At 54.5% G+C, this 17,369-nt stretch overlaps 1 protein-coding gene across 7 annotated transcripts in view; it reads left to right on the plus strand.

The window, feature by feature from the left end:
• Positions 1-17,369, plus strand: part of TTC39A (tetratricopeptide repeat domain 39A) — a 47,849-nt gene that overhangs the window by 23,302 nt on the left and 7,178 nt on the right. For 4 of the 7 annotated variants that reach the window (XM_065913406.1, XM_065913414.1, XM_065913397.1 and 1 more), the window contains 10 exons: positions 1,059-1,190; positions 2,030-2,106; positions 3,349-3,416; positions 5,600-5,664; positions 7,728-7,827; positions 9,123-9,188; positions 11,110-11,218; positions 11,637-11,704; positions 11,787-11,846; positions 12,681-12,842. In XM_065913406.1, coding sequence (XP_065769478.1) covers positions 1,059-1,190; positions 2,030-2,106; positions 3,349-3,416; positions 5,600-5,664; positions 7,728-7,827; positions 9,123-9,188; positions 11,110-11,218; positions 11,637-11,704; positions 11,787-11,846; positions 12,681-12,842 — 907 coding nt within the window. Of the gene's footprint in view, positions 1-628; positions 644-1,058; positions 1,191-2,029; positions 2,107-3,348; positions 3,417-5,599; positions 5,665-6,797; positions 6,900-7,727; positions 7,828-8,244; positions 8,368-9,122; positions 9,189-11,109; positions 11,219-11,636; positions 11,705-11,786; positions 11,847-12,680; positions 12,843-17,369 lie in introns of those variants that run through there. The other 3 variants (XM_065913420.1, XM_065913421.1, XM_065913422.1) reach the window with 3 other exon arrangements.

A 17,369-nucleotide genomic window follows, 5' to 3' on the forward strand; every position in this document is an offset into this window, starting at 1 on the left:
CAGGTACAGGGAGGGACTGGGTCCCATCCTTCCTTGCCGGTTGCTCTCTGCATGTGTTAGACTAAATGCCATCCCTCTCTCCCCAACACCCTTTAGATGAGAGGTCTAGGGCCATGGAGGAGCAGGGAGAAAGGAGAGGGAGGCTTCCTGAACCCAGCTTGCACTGTCAGATTGGTGCTAAGACAGAGATAAACCCACACAGCTCTGTCCTAGAAGTGCCCACCGTCTGGGAGAGAGCTGAGCGTCTGCTGATGTAAACTCAGCATGGCCTGTACCTCAGGCAAAGATGCATGCTCCCTGGAGTGGGAGCCCCAGTGGCCCTTGAGGCATTCGAGCACCTTTACAGATGAATCAGGGGGCGTGGGGTAGGGAACGGGCATTTCATGCTGTGGGAACAGTAAGGGCAAAGGCCTGCAGGAGGGAAAGATGGAATTTTCTTGAGGTAAGCATGTATGGTATGGTTCAGTGTGGGTAGACTTGAATGTGAGCAGATGTTGAGGCAGGAGCAGAAGTGATAGGAGAACTGGGCTGGAGAGGTGGGCAGGGCCTCAACCCCCAGAGTTATCTCATGGAAGGTGGAAGCCCCAGGTGGACTCAAGCAGAGAGCAGTGTGATCAGGTGACGGGATGGGGAGAGGCAGGAGGTAATGAGGCCAGGGCAGTCCAGGCACAAAGATGGGTAAACCTGGGGTGGGGTTTGAGGGTAAAGGAGACCCTGCAGACAGGACTTGGGCTTGGCGTGTGGTGGATAGGGGAGAAGACAAGAGATGGCCCTGGCGCAGGAAAGTACTGCCTCAGGTCAGCATGCTGCTGCTGAATGAATGAGAAACTGAAGCTCAGATTTGGAGAGTCACTTAGGGCCATGCAGCAGGAAGAGGAGCTGGGATCCAAGGCCGCCTGAGCAGCAGTGGAAGGGTCAGCTGTTGGGCGAGTCCATTCTGCTCTCTGGACCTGTGTTCCCCCCATGCACGATGGGGGAGGGGATGGTGAATGATGACATGGGGTCAGCTATCTTGAAGTTCTAAGGGTTGATGCTTTTATGTCCCTTCTCTCTGGCAGAACCAAGGAAAGCATGTACCACTCGCTGACTTATGCCACCATCCTGGAGATGCAGGCTATGATGACCTTTGACCCCCAGGACATCCTGCTTGCTGGCAACATGATGAAGGAGGCGCAGTCGCTCTGTCAGAGGTCAGGTCCATGGGGCAGGCAGGGATGAGGGGTTGTGAATCATCCTTTTGTCACTTGGGCCTATCCCAGTGCCTAAAATGCCACTGTTATTCCTGCTCCTTTTGGCTCAAAAGTGTATCCCCAAGTGCTCAAAGCTGTCCCTCTTGGCACTGCCTCAGGAGCCACGTTGTCTAAGCCAGTCACTGAGGGCTTCCAGGGTCAGACTGGATTGGGAGGAGATGAATCCTGGCTCTGGTCACCTAATAATTCTCTGACCTTGGGCAAGTCCCTCTCTGGACTCAACTTTCCTCATCTGTAAAATGGGTGTGATGATAGAGTTGTTGTGGGAACTGCACAGTTGGTGTTCAGTGCACATTAACTGCTTAAATGTGTGAACAAACAGACCCTCTGTGTTTGTGCACAGATAGAGTCATCATTCACTGGGACACACTCCAGCCTGACGTAGGCCAGTCCCTGTGCTGGGCTCTGTTCACCCAGATAATCATCAGATCCTGGCCCCTCTGATGCCTGAATGGCCTAATCAGGGAGACGCAGGCACAATGGCAGCTCATGGGGTCGTGGGGGTCCAGCCTGAGGAGCAGGAAAAGCTTCCTGGAGGAGGTGACATCAGAGCTGGGTCCTGTGGGGTGACTAGGAACAGGTCAGGTTAGAGGGGGCAGGGGAGGGGGCTCCATGCAGAGGCAGCAGCAGGGGCAAGGGCATGAGAAAGCCTGGATTTGGGGGAGTTGCCAGGAGCTAAGTGTGTGGGATCCTCTGGGAGGGGCAGGGGATGCTGTTGGAGGTGCCTGGGCCCCCTGCTCACCTCCCTGAATGACATGAGGCCCTGTTTTTCTCTGCAGGCACCGGAAGAAGTCCTCTGTAACAGATTCCTTCAGCAGCCTGGTGCACCGTCCCACTATGGACCAGTTCACAGAAGGTGTGGCATCTAGGGTGTCCTCTCAGCCCGCTGATGCCAGGCCGCCGGGTTCCAGGCCCGGGAAGGGGCGGGAAGGGGCAGTTATCCTCCTTGTGTTCACCCAGGGGGCCGGGCCCTGGCCCAGGCACTGAAACACTGATGGGTCAGACCTGGGGCCTTTTGAGGACTGGTCTCATGTGTGGGGGTGGGTGGGGAGCAGGTAAGAGTCAGTTACCTTACAGCATTACCTGCTGAGGCCTGCAAATTGAGGAAAGAAAATGCTGTCAAAGGAGCCATCACTTTGCTCCTCAGGCTAGGGTGGACTTAGGGCTGTGTGTGCATTTAGTTTTAATGGTTTAAAGACCGTAGTGATCTCAGGTGTCCCAGAGGGAACTGTGGTTTTAGAGTCTGACACCATGTGATGAAACAGCTCGGGGGAGTAGCAGAGAAGGTCTGGGCTGCAGAGCCACGTCGCACCTTTGTGCCATGACCACATGAGGCAGTCCTAGAGGCAGCAGCAGCCAACCATAAGCACTTGGGGACCCTTTAGTGGGGGTGGGGGGCAAATGGCCATCCCCACCTCGAGAGCCCTCGACGTTTCCAGCACAAAACCTTGCCCTCGATGGTGTCTCTCTCCTTCAAACTTTCCATGGCTCCGTGCTGCCCACAGGACCAAATCTGTAAGTCTCCACCAGTGTGTAAGACCCTTTCAGCCCGACTTCTGCCCCTCATTTTCCTTGTCCCCTCAGTCTGTCCCCGCTTCACCCCATTTCAACCTTCTGTGGCTCAGCTGTCCCCAAGCATCTGAGTTGTTTGACTTTCCCGGGCCTCTGGCAAGAAAGCTCTTCCTGCTTCATGCTTCCATCCCATTTTCAACTCAGATATCCTTCTCCTGGAAGTCTTTCCTGACTCCTCCGGCTGCGTCAGTTCTCCTTCCTCGCCCCCACAGCCCACGGCTTCCCTGGTTTCATCCGTTCATCCCAGTGCCCTAGGAGTGTTGGTGCACCACACCTACAGTGATGCCTGGAGGGCAGGAGAAGGCGGCCCAGGGCCCTGCGCTGACTCCTAGGGGGATGCGGGTATGGGGAATGTAAGCTCACTGGGGACAGTGTGGAGTGCCGTGTGTGAAGGAGCCTGGTGATGGGACTCAGGAGGCAGTGGGCAGCTGCTGCCTTTGCCTTTTGGGAAATGAGATGAGGAATTGACCCAGGTCTCCTGCCAAGAGTCCCAGGAGGCCATAGGGCTTTGGTTTTCTCTCTGCAGAGGAAATCCACGCTGAGGTCTGCTATGCAGAATGCCTGCTGCAGAGAGCGGCCCTGACCTTCCTACAGGTAGGAACCCACTTCCTATACAAGCAGCCTGGGGGTTTCAGAGGGTGGAGCACCACATCTTAGCCTGAAGGATCTAGAGACGCGATGAACTGTGGTTGATACGAGGACCAAGGCACAGTTGCCCCAGCACTCCTGGCCCTGGGCAGGCTCGGTGGCAGAGGTGATGGGCTTTCCCCCTCCACAAGGGGCACACGTGTTCCCACCCACTGACAGGATGCACGTCCACCTCGTGACTGCTGTTTCCCACTGTTTTTGTGTCACGGGGGCGACAAACATTGTCACAAAGCCTGCTTCACATTTGATTTATTCAACAGACAAGTCGGAATGAATCAAACTTGATTCACTGGAGAACTTGACTTGTAGCACCTGCAACACAGCATACTTTGTATATACATTGCAGGGTTGTTGTTTTTACATACCTTATACACAGTGCATATTTGTTTCTACCTGTACTTGCATATTTTATTTAACCATCACCTCAGGCCTGTGAAGGGGAGAGTTAGGGGGAAGGACCCACCTTCTCAGGGTCATATGGCTAACACATGGCAGAGTTGGGGTTTAAACCAGGTCTGGCTGACTCAGTCTAGAGTAGGAAATGGCAGCCACTCTAGTACTCTTGCCTGGAGAATCCCAGGGACAGAGGCGCCTCGTGGGCTAAAGTTCATGGGGTCACAAAGTGTTGGACACGACTGAGCGCATGCCTTCTGGCTGACTCAGAGCCTGTGCTCTTCACCATAGTGGAAACTGTGAGACTCATGACCCCTTGGTTTAACCAAAAAACTTGGAGTGTAATTATAAATATATGTGCGTATGTATTCAGTCTCTTCAGTTGTGTCCAGCTCTTTGCAAGTCCAGGGCAGCAGCCTGACAGACTCCTCTGTCCATGAGATTCTCCAGGCAAGAATACTGGAGTGGATTGCCATGCCCTCTTCCAGGACATCTTCCCGACCTAGGGATCGAACCCACATCTCCTGCATTGCAGGCAATCATCACGTAAATAGGTGTATTGGGGTGGGAGAGGCACATATACATTTTATTGTTGGGGTGTTCTTTATTTTCGTTAGTGATATTTCTATCTTTTTGGACCTCATGGTTAGAATTGGATTAGTCTTAGTTCTTCATCAAGATCACCATGAATGGCCTTCTATTTCCTTTGTGTACTCTATTATTATACATGATAAATAAACACCCATGAACCACCCCCCCACCCTCACCCTATCAGAGAACAGAACCCTGCTGGCCAGCCTCCTTGCCTCCTTCCTCCCTTCCCCCCGGGGAGACCACTACCTGGAGTTTTGTATGTATCATCCCCACCCCTATTTTTTTAAAAAGTGATTTCTCAGCTTCCTATTCATGTCTGAACACCAAATTGCTATGTTTTGGTTGCCTTTGAGTTTTTAAGGCCTCAAACTGTGTGGGACTTGCTTCTTTTTTTACCTAATCACACGAGGCTGTGTTTAATACTCCCTGCTGTGAACATGCCGGTTTGTTTATCCATTCTCCGGCTAAAGGACATCTGGGTTGTTTCGATTCTTGGCTACTGTGAACAGTGGTGCTGTGAGCCTTCTTGAAATACATCCATTCTTGTTGGGTGTATACCTGGGAGCAGAACTGCCAGGTGGGCTGTAGGCAATGGTGCTTCTTTTTTTTTTCCTGCATCGTGTGGCATGTGGAATCTCAGTTCAGGGATCAAACCCATGCCCCCTGCAGTGAAAGTGTGGAGTCTTAATCGCTGGACCTCCGGGAAAGTCCCCAGGTACTGGTGCTTTAAATTACAAATGTGACAGATACCTGCTTGTTGTGAAAAAACACAATCCAAAACCAAAATTCTCCCTTCCTTCCCCACAGTTCCTCTACCTGGAGGAGGCGCGGTTAACTGGTGGGAGCATCTCCTCCAGGCCTTTCTCCAAGCACATAGAACATGTACATGTGAGCCTGGTAAAGGGGGTTGTGGTCCAGCCCTGGGCATTTTGAAAGGCTTGTTTGGCAAGCAAGACCCTCGTCTTAAGTCCCCAGGGTAGAGTGGGGAGGTCTAGTTTAGCTGACCTCGGACCCCTACCCGTGCAGGCCCCCTCATAAAGCGAGGCCCAGAGAGAGCCAGGAAGGATCTGGAGCCTTGATGATTCCCTCAAGCCTGTGGCTAACCACCCAGGCCTGGCTCTTAACAAGTCTCCCTCCTGCAGGATGAGAACATGGTGAGCTTCATCAAGGGCGGCATCAAAGTTCGAAACAGCTACCAGACCTACAAGTGAGTGGGACTGGCCTGGGGCGGGTGGGCGTGGGGGTCGGGGTCCACAGTAGAGCGCAGCACCTACTGTCCTGTGTCCCTCAGGCTCCACTGTGGGAGGCAGAGGGCGCTGGCTGGAGGCAGGAAACCTAGAAGGCTGTGTGACCTCACATTTCTGCAACCTCAGGACCTCAGTGTTCTGGAATATTATTCCCCTGGTTTTCTGGGTGTATCTGTTCATTTGGTCCCCCCAAGTGCTATCTTTGTGCCTAACTCTGAACTAGGGAAAAATAAGACATATTCTGTACAAGCAGCTTGGTCTGGTTGGGGTAGGAGAAAGATGCAGGAACAATCATTTTGAGAACAGCAATAGAATTCCTACACATCCGTTAAGGCCCCATCCAAATGCCGCTTTCCCCATGAAGCCTTCCTTGAACCCTCCAATACATAGAAACGGTGCTTATATACACACACCCCCTCCCCAGACTGAGAGCTCCTCGAGGGCCGGATAGGTTATTTCCGTGCTGGCTCAGCACTGGGCCACGCATAGGGCCGTGTTTATGGAGCAAAGAGTGAAGACTTAATCCAGAGCACTTCTGCCCAACATGGTTCTGCAGTCCTTGTCTGTACTTCCCAGGCCAGGAAAGCTCTGAAAGTAATTAACCCTCCCTCCTGTCCCCAGTTTGGCATTGAAACTCCTTTTCCATTAAAAATTGACTTGAATTGACTTGAGACTGTCGTCATTACTTTGCACACTTAATGTGACAGTTTCCCTGTGGAGACACTGTGAGGTTGATTTCAAGGTATTACTGGGGTGTAACACACCATGCGGTATACGGACACCATGCTCCTCTGTGTGGTCTCTGCTGGAATTGCTCAAGGAAACCAGACGTGTGTTCTGGCCCCTCCAGTCTCCCTACCTGCTGCCAGAGTGATGTTTTCAAAGCACAGACCTTGTCAGGTCACTCCCTGCCAACTCCCAAGACCCCTCTTGCTCTTAGAATAAAGGCCCAGGTCTTTGCTGAGTCACTCCTGGGAGCTCTGCTTGTTCTGTAACCACACCTCCTGCCCCGCTCCGCCTCAGACATTTGGGCCTTCCCTCAGTTCTTCAAACTTGCCAGCTCATTCCTACCTCAGGGCCTTTGGACGTGCTGTTCTCTCTGCCAGGAACACTCTGTGCAGGCCAGCTCCTTGTTCCTCAGGTTTCAGCTCAGATGTCAGCCCCTTGAGGAAACCTTCCCAGCACCCCAAGTGAGGTCAGGCTCCAGGGTTCCTCCCTTCCTCTCAGTGACCCGATGGGGGTCCGTCCCTGGGAGGGGAGAGTTGTGACGGTAGCAGCTTGACGGTTGTGCCCTGCCGTCCAGAGAAGCTCAGTCGGTGTTCGCTGAGTGAATGCTCTCAAGATGCTCATGGCCTGGGAAGGAGGCAGGTACCTCTTTAGGTTCCCTGTCCTGCCCCAGGCAGACTGGCAAAATAATGTGCTCAGAGCTATGGGTGACCAGAAGTAAGAGGGTTGGATTCCAACCAAGAAACTCCAGGAAGACTTCCTTAAGGAGGTGCTGTTGGAGTTAGCCCAGTGTTTCTCAACTGGGGCCAGTTTCCCCCCTACAAGGCATTTGGCAATGTCCAGAAACATTTTGCTTTTCATACTGGGGGAGGCTGCTCCTGACAGCTAGTGAGTAGTGGTCAGGAATGCTGCTAAACTTCCTAGGACATGCAAGACAGCCTCCCTCCCCCCAAGTCTGAACAAAGAATTGTCCACTTATCCAGCCTAAACTATCAGTAGTACTGAGGTTGAGAAGCTGCTCTAGATAGAATGCAGAGCACAAGCCAATGCCTAGAGGTCGGACGAGGGGGTTGTGAGAGAGCTGATAGAACTGAAATTCAAGAGCAAAGGGTGTGTCATTACGGTGGGAGATGGGGCTAGAGGTTCCTCGAGTATCAGCTCTCTGGATTGCCAGTTACACATCCACCACCAGGGAGTTCTGAGATCAGTAAGAAGTGGGGGCCACTTGGCCCCAGCTGGAAGGGGACCCCGCCCGCCCTCCAGATGTGGTTGAGACAGGCTTTGCCTCCCTCTGCAGGGAGCTGGACAGCCTCGTGCAGTCCTCACAGTACTGCAAGGGGGAGAACCACAGGCACTTTGAAGGAGGGGTGAAGCTCGGCGTGGGAGCCTTCAACCTGGTGAGTGCACAGGCCCTCCCCTTGTCCAGCATCTGGGTTCAAGATTAATCTCCCCTGCACATCACTGCCTTACTCTGGGTCTCTGCCGGGCTACTGTCCCAGGCCCCAGTGATGAAGCAGACACACTGCCAGCCTGGGGGCAGCTCACAGCTAGGGAAGGGGTGGGGGCTGGCCGTGGCTCCATGGTCCCTTCTGTACGTTTCTTCCCAAGGCAAGTTGAAGCTTGAAATCAACTATGACGACAGTATTTATAGCACCAGAAATTGACAAACACAAGACATCAGGGCGTTTTCCTCCCCAGAAAGCTGGTGGTTAAACATTGACCAGTGGCTGGGAAGGAAACAGACCTGGAAACAACTGGTGACCCATGGGGAACAGAAAGCCAGGACTTCTTTCTGGGAGAGCTGGAGAAGGTTCCGGGGAGCAGAGAGTATTTGAGCTGGATCTTGAAGGATCCACAGGCAAGGGAAGTTTTCCAGGTGGAATGAGCATTCTAGGCAGAGGAAACAGCGAGAGCTGAGTCAGGGAGGCTCAGAAGAGGTGTGCCTGCTCCTGGGAGGAGGAGCTGCTCTCGGATGATTTGGACTCCTGGCCCTGGGTGGCTGGGACTTACCCCAGAGTGTGTGTGGTGGGCGGTGGCTCCTCCCCTATAGGGATCCCTGCCCCTCTCTGGGTTTCAGATTCCTCATTTGTAAGATGGGAGCAGTGATCCTGGCCCAAGTGCTGAGAAATACAAGCTGCACAGTGCATCAGATAATTTAGCAGGTTGTAGCTGGACTGTCTTGCGTTCAAGAAGTGGCTCCACTTCTGATCTGTGGAGCCTTGGGCATATTCTGAAACTTACCTTATGCCTCTGTTTCTCCCTCTGTCAAACATAGCAGTAAATCCCTTCTTTGCAAGACTGTTCTGAGATTCAATGCAATGACAGAGATCCTGGTACAAAGCAGGGATTAAGTGTAATAACAATAGCTAACTGCTAGGTGCAAGCTCTGTTATGTGCTTCATGTGTATTAATGTGGTCCGTCCGGTAGGGGCTATTTTTATTTCCATTTTACAGATGAGGAAACTGAGGCAGAGAGAGGTGACTGAGCTGGGAGTGGTGATACTAGGATCGAGACGCAGTCTGTTCCTTATTGTCACGCTGTAGTGCGTCTCTCCGTCGGGAGGAGCTGGGGGCGGCCTCATGGGCATTCCAGAGACGGGCCTGCACCTCAGGGATCACCCCCAGGACTGTGGAGGTCTGCAGTTGGTGGGGCAGCCCCCGCCCCTCATGGGTCTGCTGCCTCTCTCTTCAGACGCTGTCCATGCTTCCTACCAGGATCCTGCGGCTGCTCGAGTTCGTAGGGTTTTCAGGAAACAAGGTAACCACCTCCCTCCTGGGGCACCCAGTCCTTTCAGTCCCAGGGCCGGAGCTCAGCTGGTAGGGTGTGGCTGAGGGGCTGTGGGGCCTTAGTGCCAGCCTTGGCTCAGCAACCCCAGTGTGAGACCCTGGACAAAGCTCAGGCCTCTCTAGGCCTCAGACTGCACTCCTGCAAATGGGACCAGTGATTGCTACCAGGCTCTTCTCAGGGTGGAGAGGCTCTAGGGTGAGGGTGGGCATGAAGAGCAGCTCCTGGGGTCCTTTAGGGGCCTGGGGTCATCTGGCAGGTGTTAGGAACCTGGTCCTTCTCCCCTCAGATAGCCTTGAGCAAGTCCCTCCCCGGGGACCATTTTCTTGTCTGGGAGATGCCCTTGGGGAGCCCTGCTGCGCACTGGGCCTTGAGGTGGAAACCAGAGTACTCAAGAACCCAGAGGCTTTACTGAGGGCAGGAACCTGAGTGCCAGGTAGCGTATCAGGGAGGGCTCCGTGGTGGAGGAGACCCAGAGCGTTAACTTGGGTACAAGGAGCTTTAACCTGGAAGTCAGGAGCCCTGGGTCTGTCCAGCCTCATCCCCTGCTTCCTGTGACTCTGAGCAAGGACCACCGACTGCCCTCTCCACTGATCAAGTTAGTGTTTCTCCAGCTGAGACTTTCTCCAGCCTTTCCTGATTTTTGCCATGTCCACAGGTCTCTATATTATTATTCATGTATTATTTTTCTCCAATGTGGTTCTTATTTTTGTTAACTTAAATTTATTTGAAGGGAACATTACTACACAGAGAACCCATATTATGTGGCATGGTAAGAGCACAATCATAACAATAAATACTACAGGACGAAGCAGTCTTCCTTGGTCCACCAGATTGTGTAGCCTGTTTCTCTTTGAGTGAAAGACAGATTAGAACAGGGCGCTGCTGCACGCTCCAGCACCACACGGAGGCTTCCTCCTGTGCCCTGAGGACAGACGAGTACTGGGAAGGGCCGCTCCTCACCTGGGACCCTGCGCTTCTCGCCTGTCCCAGGACGTGTACAGGCTTTGCTGCCGTCTGTGGTCCATGGCCTGGGCCCAGGGAAACACTCGTTAGAGGCTCTGAAAGTCCCTTTCAGTTTTTTTTTTTTTTTTAATATAAGAAGGCCCTTGGGTCCTGAGTAGGATCTCAGGATGATGATGGAAGAACATGAGAAAGTCTGAGAGGTGGGACAGGGTGGCCTGGCCAGGAAGAGAGGGTGGCAAGGCCGGAGCAAGAGGTACCTCCTGCACCCACCAGCTCTGGCTTCGTCTCTATCCCAAAGTCAAGGGGGCTGTGGAGGGTTTGCAGCAGGGGTGAGGCAAATCAGATGTGTTATTAGAAAGATCAGGAACACACTCTAGGATAGGCAGTGGGGCAGAAACTGCCGGGGGTGATACAAGCATAGTTTGGCTTCTTGCTCCTCCCCAGGCAGGCTCTGGAGCCTTCTCCTCCTGGGAGCCTTCCCAGTCTGCAGTTTCTATGGCCCTGTCTGTGTCCCGAGCCTGTGGTTAGGATTATCTGCCTCCTTGTCAGTTCTAGTCCCCCACCAGACTTGGGACTGCTCAGGGCCTTGGCGCCCACCCTGGGGACTGAGCAGGTGGCTGTAGGGAGGGATGGGGAAGGGGCCACGAGGGAGGTAGGGGACACCCTCGCCTTTGCCCTGGCCGTGGCAGGTGTCCTCTGCCCCCAGCATGAGAGGGCCAGCCTCTCGCTCCTGGTTGCAAACCTGGGAGCAGCTGGCCCAGCCTCCAGGGCCCCGGACTCAGAGCCCAGCGCTCTCCGGCCCCTTCCGCAGCAGTGCGCCCTCACAGCTGTCCAGAGACCTCCCCGCCCCTCCCCTGCCCCAGGCCCCAGGGCAGCGCTGGGGGAGCCCAGGCCTGGCTGGCCTCAGCGGTCCCCGTCTTTCCGCCAGGACTACGGGCTGCTGCAGCTGCAGGAGGGGGCGTCGGGGCACAGCCTCCGCGCCGCGCTCTGCGTCATGCTGCTGCTCTGCTACCACACGTTCCTCACCTTCGTGCTCGGTAGGCGCGCCCTCCCCGTGAGCGCCGGGGCCCCTGGGCTTCGACTGTCTCTGAGGGCAGGGGGCTGCTGGGCCCCCAGGACTGGGGAGGGGGCCCTGAAACCAGAAACGGCAGAGCCGCAACTGTCCAGGGGCCTGGCCATTGGACCACTCACTTCTTTACAGTGTGACTGGGCTCTTCCAGACTCGATTTTCTCATCTGTGAAATGGGGGTGGGTCCTGCCCACCTTGTAGAGGGCATGAGGATGCTGTTGGCCCTAGCATCGTACTCAGTCCTCACATCACCCTGGAGACGGAAGAGTTATCGTCCGCATTTCACAGAGCAGAAGTGGAGACCCTGAGAAGCCCCCGGTAGGTTTCCGGGAGGATCACCAGGGAGGATGGTGATGTGTCCTGTGATGTGTCCCCACCTCCTTCAGGCACCGGCAACGTCAACATCGAGGAGGCAGAGAAGCTCTTGAGACCCTACCTGAAGCGATACCCTAAGGTGAGCCTCACCTCCTGGCAGACACCTCCAGCTCACATGTGCCCTGTGGAACCCCCACAAACCCAAATACGTGTCATTGTAGGGCGCCATCTTCCTGTTCTTTGCGGGGCGGATTGAAGTCATTAAAGGCAATGTTGATGCGGTAAGTACCGGGGGTCTGAGCCAGTGCTGGAGGCCCCTCAGGTCTCCCAGGTCAGTAGGGCTGCAGACACACAGACAAATAACAGGCAGACCAAGAGGGGGGCCTGAGAGAAGACCCACAAAGGGAGCGGGCCAGGAGAGGCGCTGCCAACGACCAGACAGTCTGGGAGGGCGAGGGAGGAGGTGGCGGTGGCGGTGAGTGGGATTTGACAGGGAGAGGGAGGAATCCAGCACCCTGTAAGGCAGAGAGGTGGGAGGATCCGCTGTTGGGGCAGGGTGAAGCAGACGCCTGGAGGGCCTGACTAAGGGTCTGGGCTCCGAGGTGGGAGGGAGCCGTGGAAGGGGTGAGGTGGGGGAGGCTCATCACCCTGGCAGAACCCCCTGCACTAAGCCAAGGCCCCGGACAGACTCCATGACTCGGAGTTCTGGTGCCTCCCGCTGGTCCTGGCTGTGGCTCCTCAGGCCGAAGGACAGATGCCCCGGGGCCAGGTCACTTTGTGGAAGCTGCTGGAACCTTTGGAGTTTGCTCTCAGGCAGAGACATCATTATGTCACTTTAACACTTCCCACTGCCTATTACGCCTCTGTTATAGCTCTGTCCCACACCCTTTCGCTTTGTGCCGAACTGGAGTCCCTCGGAGGGTTGGTAACTGGGCCCAAGGTCATGTGAGACTTTGAGGGTAGAACCGGGGCTGGAGGCCACACCCGCTGTCTCCCCGATGCAGCCTGGCATGGGGCTCGGGCTGCTGTGGAGCTGGGGTGGGGGGGACGGAGGGCATGGTGGGGGGTTGGGGCATGGGGCATGCTGGCAGAGGCTCAGTGGCAGGTACCCACAGGCCATCCGGCGGTTCGAGGAGTGCTGTGAGGCCCAGCAGCACTGGAAGCAGTTCCACCACATGTGCTACTGGGAGCTAATGTGGTGCTTCACCTACAAGGGCCAGTGGAAGATGGCTTACTTCTACGCAGACCTGCTCAGCAAGGAGAACTCCTGGTCCAAGGTGGGTTGACACCATGTGTTGGGGGAACAGGGAGACCAGAAGACCAGCTTAGATTGGCCATGAGCCCCCAGGCCAGGACCACACCCCTAACTGAACACGACATCTCAGCTAAAATTTAAGCAAAACCACAAATTCTATTAGACCTCAGGGTTGGAAGGAACTAAAGACCACAGAAAACAGGGGACCTTTAGAACTACAAGGTGTCGAGATTTTTAGCCACAAGGGACAGAAGTGTCACTCACGTGGTCTGCGTGAGTGTTGCCCAGCAGAACTTTCTGTTACAGTGAAAACATTCTGTGCTGTCCAGTGTGGGAGCCCCTAGTCACATGTGCACGCCAAGCTCTTGAAATGTGCCTGCTGCAACTGGGAAACTGGATGTTTTCAATTTTATTCTATTTTAATTAATTTAAATGTAAAAAGTCACATGGAGCTAGTGGACATGTTACCTGACTATGCAGGTGTAAACACAAAGGCTTATTGGTTCATATAACTGAAAATTCTAGGCACATCTAATTTCAGGTTGGGCTGAATCCAGGAATTCTAATTCTGTCATTTGGGTTTATTTTTTCCGGCTGGGACTATGCTCTTCTCTGTGACTTCTTCATTGCACAGGCAGATTCTCTCTATGTGCCAGCAGGGTGGCTATGGGCTTCCTACTCCTATATCATCTCTCCCATTTGGTTTCAACCAAAGTCCCATGACAGAGCCTCATTGGTCTGCATAGATCACAGGCCAGTGCCTGGAAACAGGGGTGGGAAGACCCCTCATGGATTAGAAGTAGGAGAGGGGTGATTCCCCAGAAGAAAAATGAGGTGATGCCCCAGAATAAGTGTTGTTGGGAGTGAGCATTAAGGAGATGCCATGGAGGCAAAACAAAACAGATGCTCAGCATAAATGCTTATCATGGTTCAATTCAGTTCAGTCGCTCAGTTGTGTCTGACTCTTTGCAACCCCATGGACCGCAGCATGCCAGGCTTCCCTGTCCATTACCACCAACTCCTGGTAGCTTGCTCAAACTCATGTCCATCGAGTTGGTGATGCCATCCAACCATCTCATCCTCTGTCGTCCCCTTCTCCTGCCTTCAATCTTTCGCAGCATCAGGGTCTTTTTCAACGAGTCAGTTCTTCACATCAGGTGGCCAAAGTATTATCATGGTAAGTGGTGAAATAAGTATAAGCCATTATCATCATAGAGTAATGATAGCACAGAATTCTGAACTAAGAGTCTTAGAATCATCTAGATCATCAGAGAACATCCTCTATTGTGAAATCCATAGCACGTATGTCTCAGTGACCCAGATTTCCTCATCTTTTGCCCACCTCTGCATGAAAGCCCCTATTCAGTCACCCTGCCTAGGGCCCAAACTGAAAGGGACTCTCAGGCTCAGGGCTGGCTTCCCTGGTGGTTCAGATGGTAAAGAATCTGCCTGCCAGTGCAGGAGACCTGGATTCAATTCCTGGGTTGGGAAGATCCCCTAGAGAAGGGAATGCTAACCCACTCCAGTATTCTTGCCTGGAGAATTCCATGCACAGAGGAGCCTCATGGACTACAGTCCGTGGGGTTACAAAGAGTCGGACACAACAGAGTGACTTTCATTTCCACTGGCTCAGGGCAGGCAGGGCCGGGAGAAGGAGTGGGCTTTCACTGAGCCCTGACTGTGTGCCCAGCGCTTGTCCTTTCCTCCACATTACACCCAGCGAGGTAGAAGTTATCTGCATCAGGCACATGAGAGACACTGAGGCTAAGAGAGTCTGAGAGACTTCCTGGGCCACACAGCAGTTGGTGACACACACAGGACCTGAAGACAGTTTTGTGTGACTCCAAGGCCTCTGCTTTTCCCTTGCTCCTCAATTCCCCTGAGTAGGCCCCGCTTGCCCCAAGACCCCCTTGCTGTTGAAGGCACTTCCTCAGGCCCAGCCTCTGTGGGCCCAGCATTCGTCCCTCATCGCTCGCCCTCCTAACAAAGCCTCCGGGAACCTTTTTAAATTAAAGTGATCTGGAAGCCTTCTTGTGAAGTGGGGCACAAGGAAGAAGAGTCCTAAGGTGGCCACACAGCTGCTGTGAGGAGCAGAGGGAGGGCCAGGCCTCCACGTGTCAGCAAGTCTGGCTGTGAGTTGGCTCAGTCTTCAGCTCTGTGGCTTTGGAGTGGTCAGCCCCCCTCCCTCTGCAATGCTTTTCTCCAAAGGGTTTCCTGTAGGAAAGTAGGTAGGGGTTGTGGCACCTCGAGTTCTGGGGCCTCATTCATCCCTAATTCCAGTGCTTGGCTACTAAAGTCCACCAGCTTCCAGCTCTGGGGAGTTGGCCTGCGGCTGCTGCCCCGCGTGCCGGCCCTCCGCGGTGTCTGCCTGTGCTAAGCCGGCCCATCCCTGTGGGCCCGTCCCCCAGCGCTTGCAGCCAGAAAGCAGGTGGTGACAACTGTGTGCTCGGTGCTGTAATGGGGAAATCTGGGGGGAGCTCAGAGGCAGCCCTGAGCAGCCCAGCCAAGAGAACAGGGAGGGCTTCTGAAAAAGGAGTTGTCTGAACCGAGAGTCTTGAAGGACGAGGAATTAGGGCGGCAGAAGTACACCCCAGGCCGAGAACTGCAGGGGCACAGGCTAGGAAGCTAGGGGGCTGCCAGGAGTCCCGTTTCACCAGGTGAAGGGCTCGTGGGTGGAAATGCAGGGGGACTGTGGAGGGATCGTCCCCCTCTAAGCCACATACTGGAAGCTTCTTGGGGACAAGGACTGTCTGCCTGCACAGAAGCCAGTAGAATAATCCAGCAAAAATAAATATGTGGGATCAATAGGCAAACAGGTAACTCTGGGAGACAGGACTCCCCCGCAGGCAGGGTGGCTGTGGCTCTCCAGCAGCATGGCCCCATAACATCCCTTAGTGACTTGGATGCCCGTGGCTCTCACCACGCTAGGTCACTGCATCCATCCTAATTCCTGTTGACTCAGTCCGGGCAGGGGGCAGGGCTGGGGAAGAAGCTCTAGGAGGAAGCCCGCAGTTGAGCCTGGCAGAGAAGGGACAGTGGGGTCCCAGGCAGCAGGACAGCAGAGGCAGGGGCCTGAGGTGAGTTTAGGGAGTGATGGGGAAGAGTGGCCTGGAGGAGGAGCCAGAGAAGCAGGTCTCCAGGGCCCTGAGTGGCTGTTTGGGCTTTAGCCTGACAGTGGGGGAGCCCTTGTTGCTTGTGGCTTGTATTTGTGCTTGTAGAAATCTGTCCTGCAGCCGCGGGGCACCCTCACAAGCCAGTCCTATTCTCGGGCAGGTCATCTACAACTGAACAAAGCAAAGACCTCGAGGCTCATGTTCTAGTGGGGAGAGAGACAGGAAACATAGATGATGTGCAGTGTAAGAGAACGTCAGGTTCTGGTTAAGTGCGATAAAGAAAAATCGGGCAAGTTGTGGGTGCAGGATGTGGAGAACAGTGTGGTCAGGAGGGGCCTGCCTGAGAAGACACCAGAATGCAGTGAAGGAGCAAGCCAGGCTGACATCTCCCTGCAGAATGTTCCAGGCCTGGTAGATGTTAGGACGGGTGTAAAAGGAAGCTGAAGCCATGAGTTGATATATTCTGCAAACAGCTCAGAGGAGGCCAGTGTGGCTAGAGTGAGGGGGCACCAGTGGAGAAGAAGCTGGAGGGGAAATGGAGGGGAGGCTGCATCGGGCCTCGCAGGCCATGACAGGGAATGTGGACATTCTCCCTAAGTGTGATGGGATATCGTGAGTCAAAGAGGGACTGCTGTGACCTCATTTTAAAAGGTCCGCATGGCAGTGGTGTGGAGAATGGCTGGCGGGGGGCAGGAGTGAGAACAGGATATCAGTGAGGAGACCACCCTGGAGGCCTGCAGCAGGAGATGGTGTGGAGTGATAGGGCCAGGCCAGTGGGATTCAAGAGCTCTGTGGGAGGTAAAGTCCTGAAGGCTTGGTGGCTCAGTACTGGAGCCGGGGAGAGGGAGCAGGCACAGGTGATACCAAGAGGTTAAAGACGGGGTGGGGAACGGTTATCACTGAGGGGAGCATCTTCTTAGCACACCCCGCAAAGACCAGGTTTTCCTCATGTTATGAAGGGCAGACTGGAACTGGGAGCAGCCCTGAGTTTCAGCGTGGATGGGGCTCCCAGGTGGAGGTTGCTTTCCACCTTCCCCTAAGACTAGACTCCAGGATGCCTCTCCCTCCTCTACCCGCTATACTTTGCTGGGTAGCAGCCCCAGGTGGCAGGAGCTGTGCTTCAAGACTCGACCACTGGAGGGCAGCACAGAGCCAGGCTCATCTGGGAATGAACTTCAGGCAAAGGGGAGCGGCTTTCAGGGATAGATCTGAGATGGGGCTGAGGTTGGGGCTCTGCAAACCACCCCTTTCTTGTCAGTGGATCCAGTGGGTAGGCCCTTGAAGCCACACAAACCTGGGGCCCCTCGCAGCTCTGCCCCTAGCAGCCCTGTGGTCCCAGGAAGCATTGTCTTTGCGATCAAGTGACATTTGTAGAGTGCCTGGTACACAGCAAGGGACCCTGAACTGACCCCCAACCCAGGTCTCTGCCCTTCCTG

Source organism: Muntiacus reevesi, chromosome 1, assembly GCF_963930625.1.
Source record: "Muntiacus reevesi chromosome 1, mMunRee1.1, whole genome shotgun sequence".
In the NCBI taxonomy this organism is placed as follows: domain Eukaryota; kingdom Metazoa; phylum Chordata; class Mammalia; order Artiodactyla; family Cervidae; genus Muntiacus; species Muntiacus reevesi.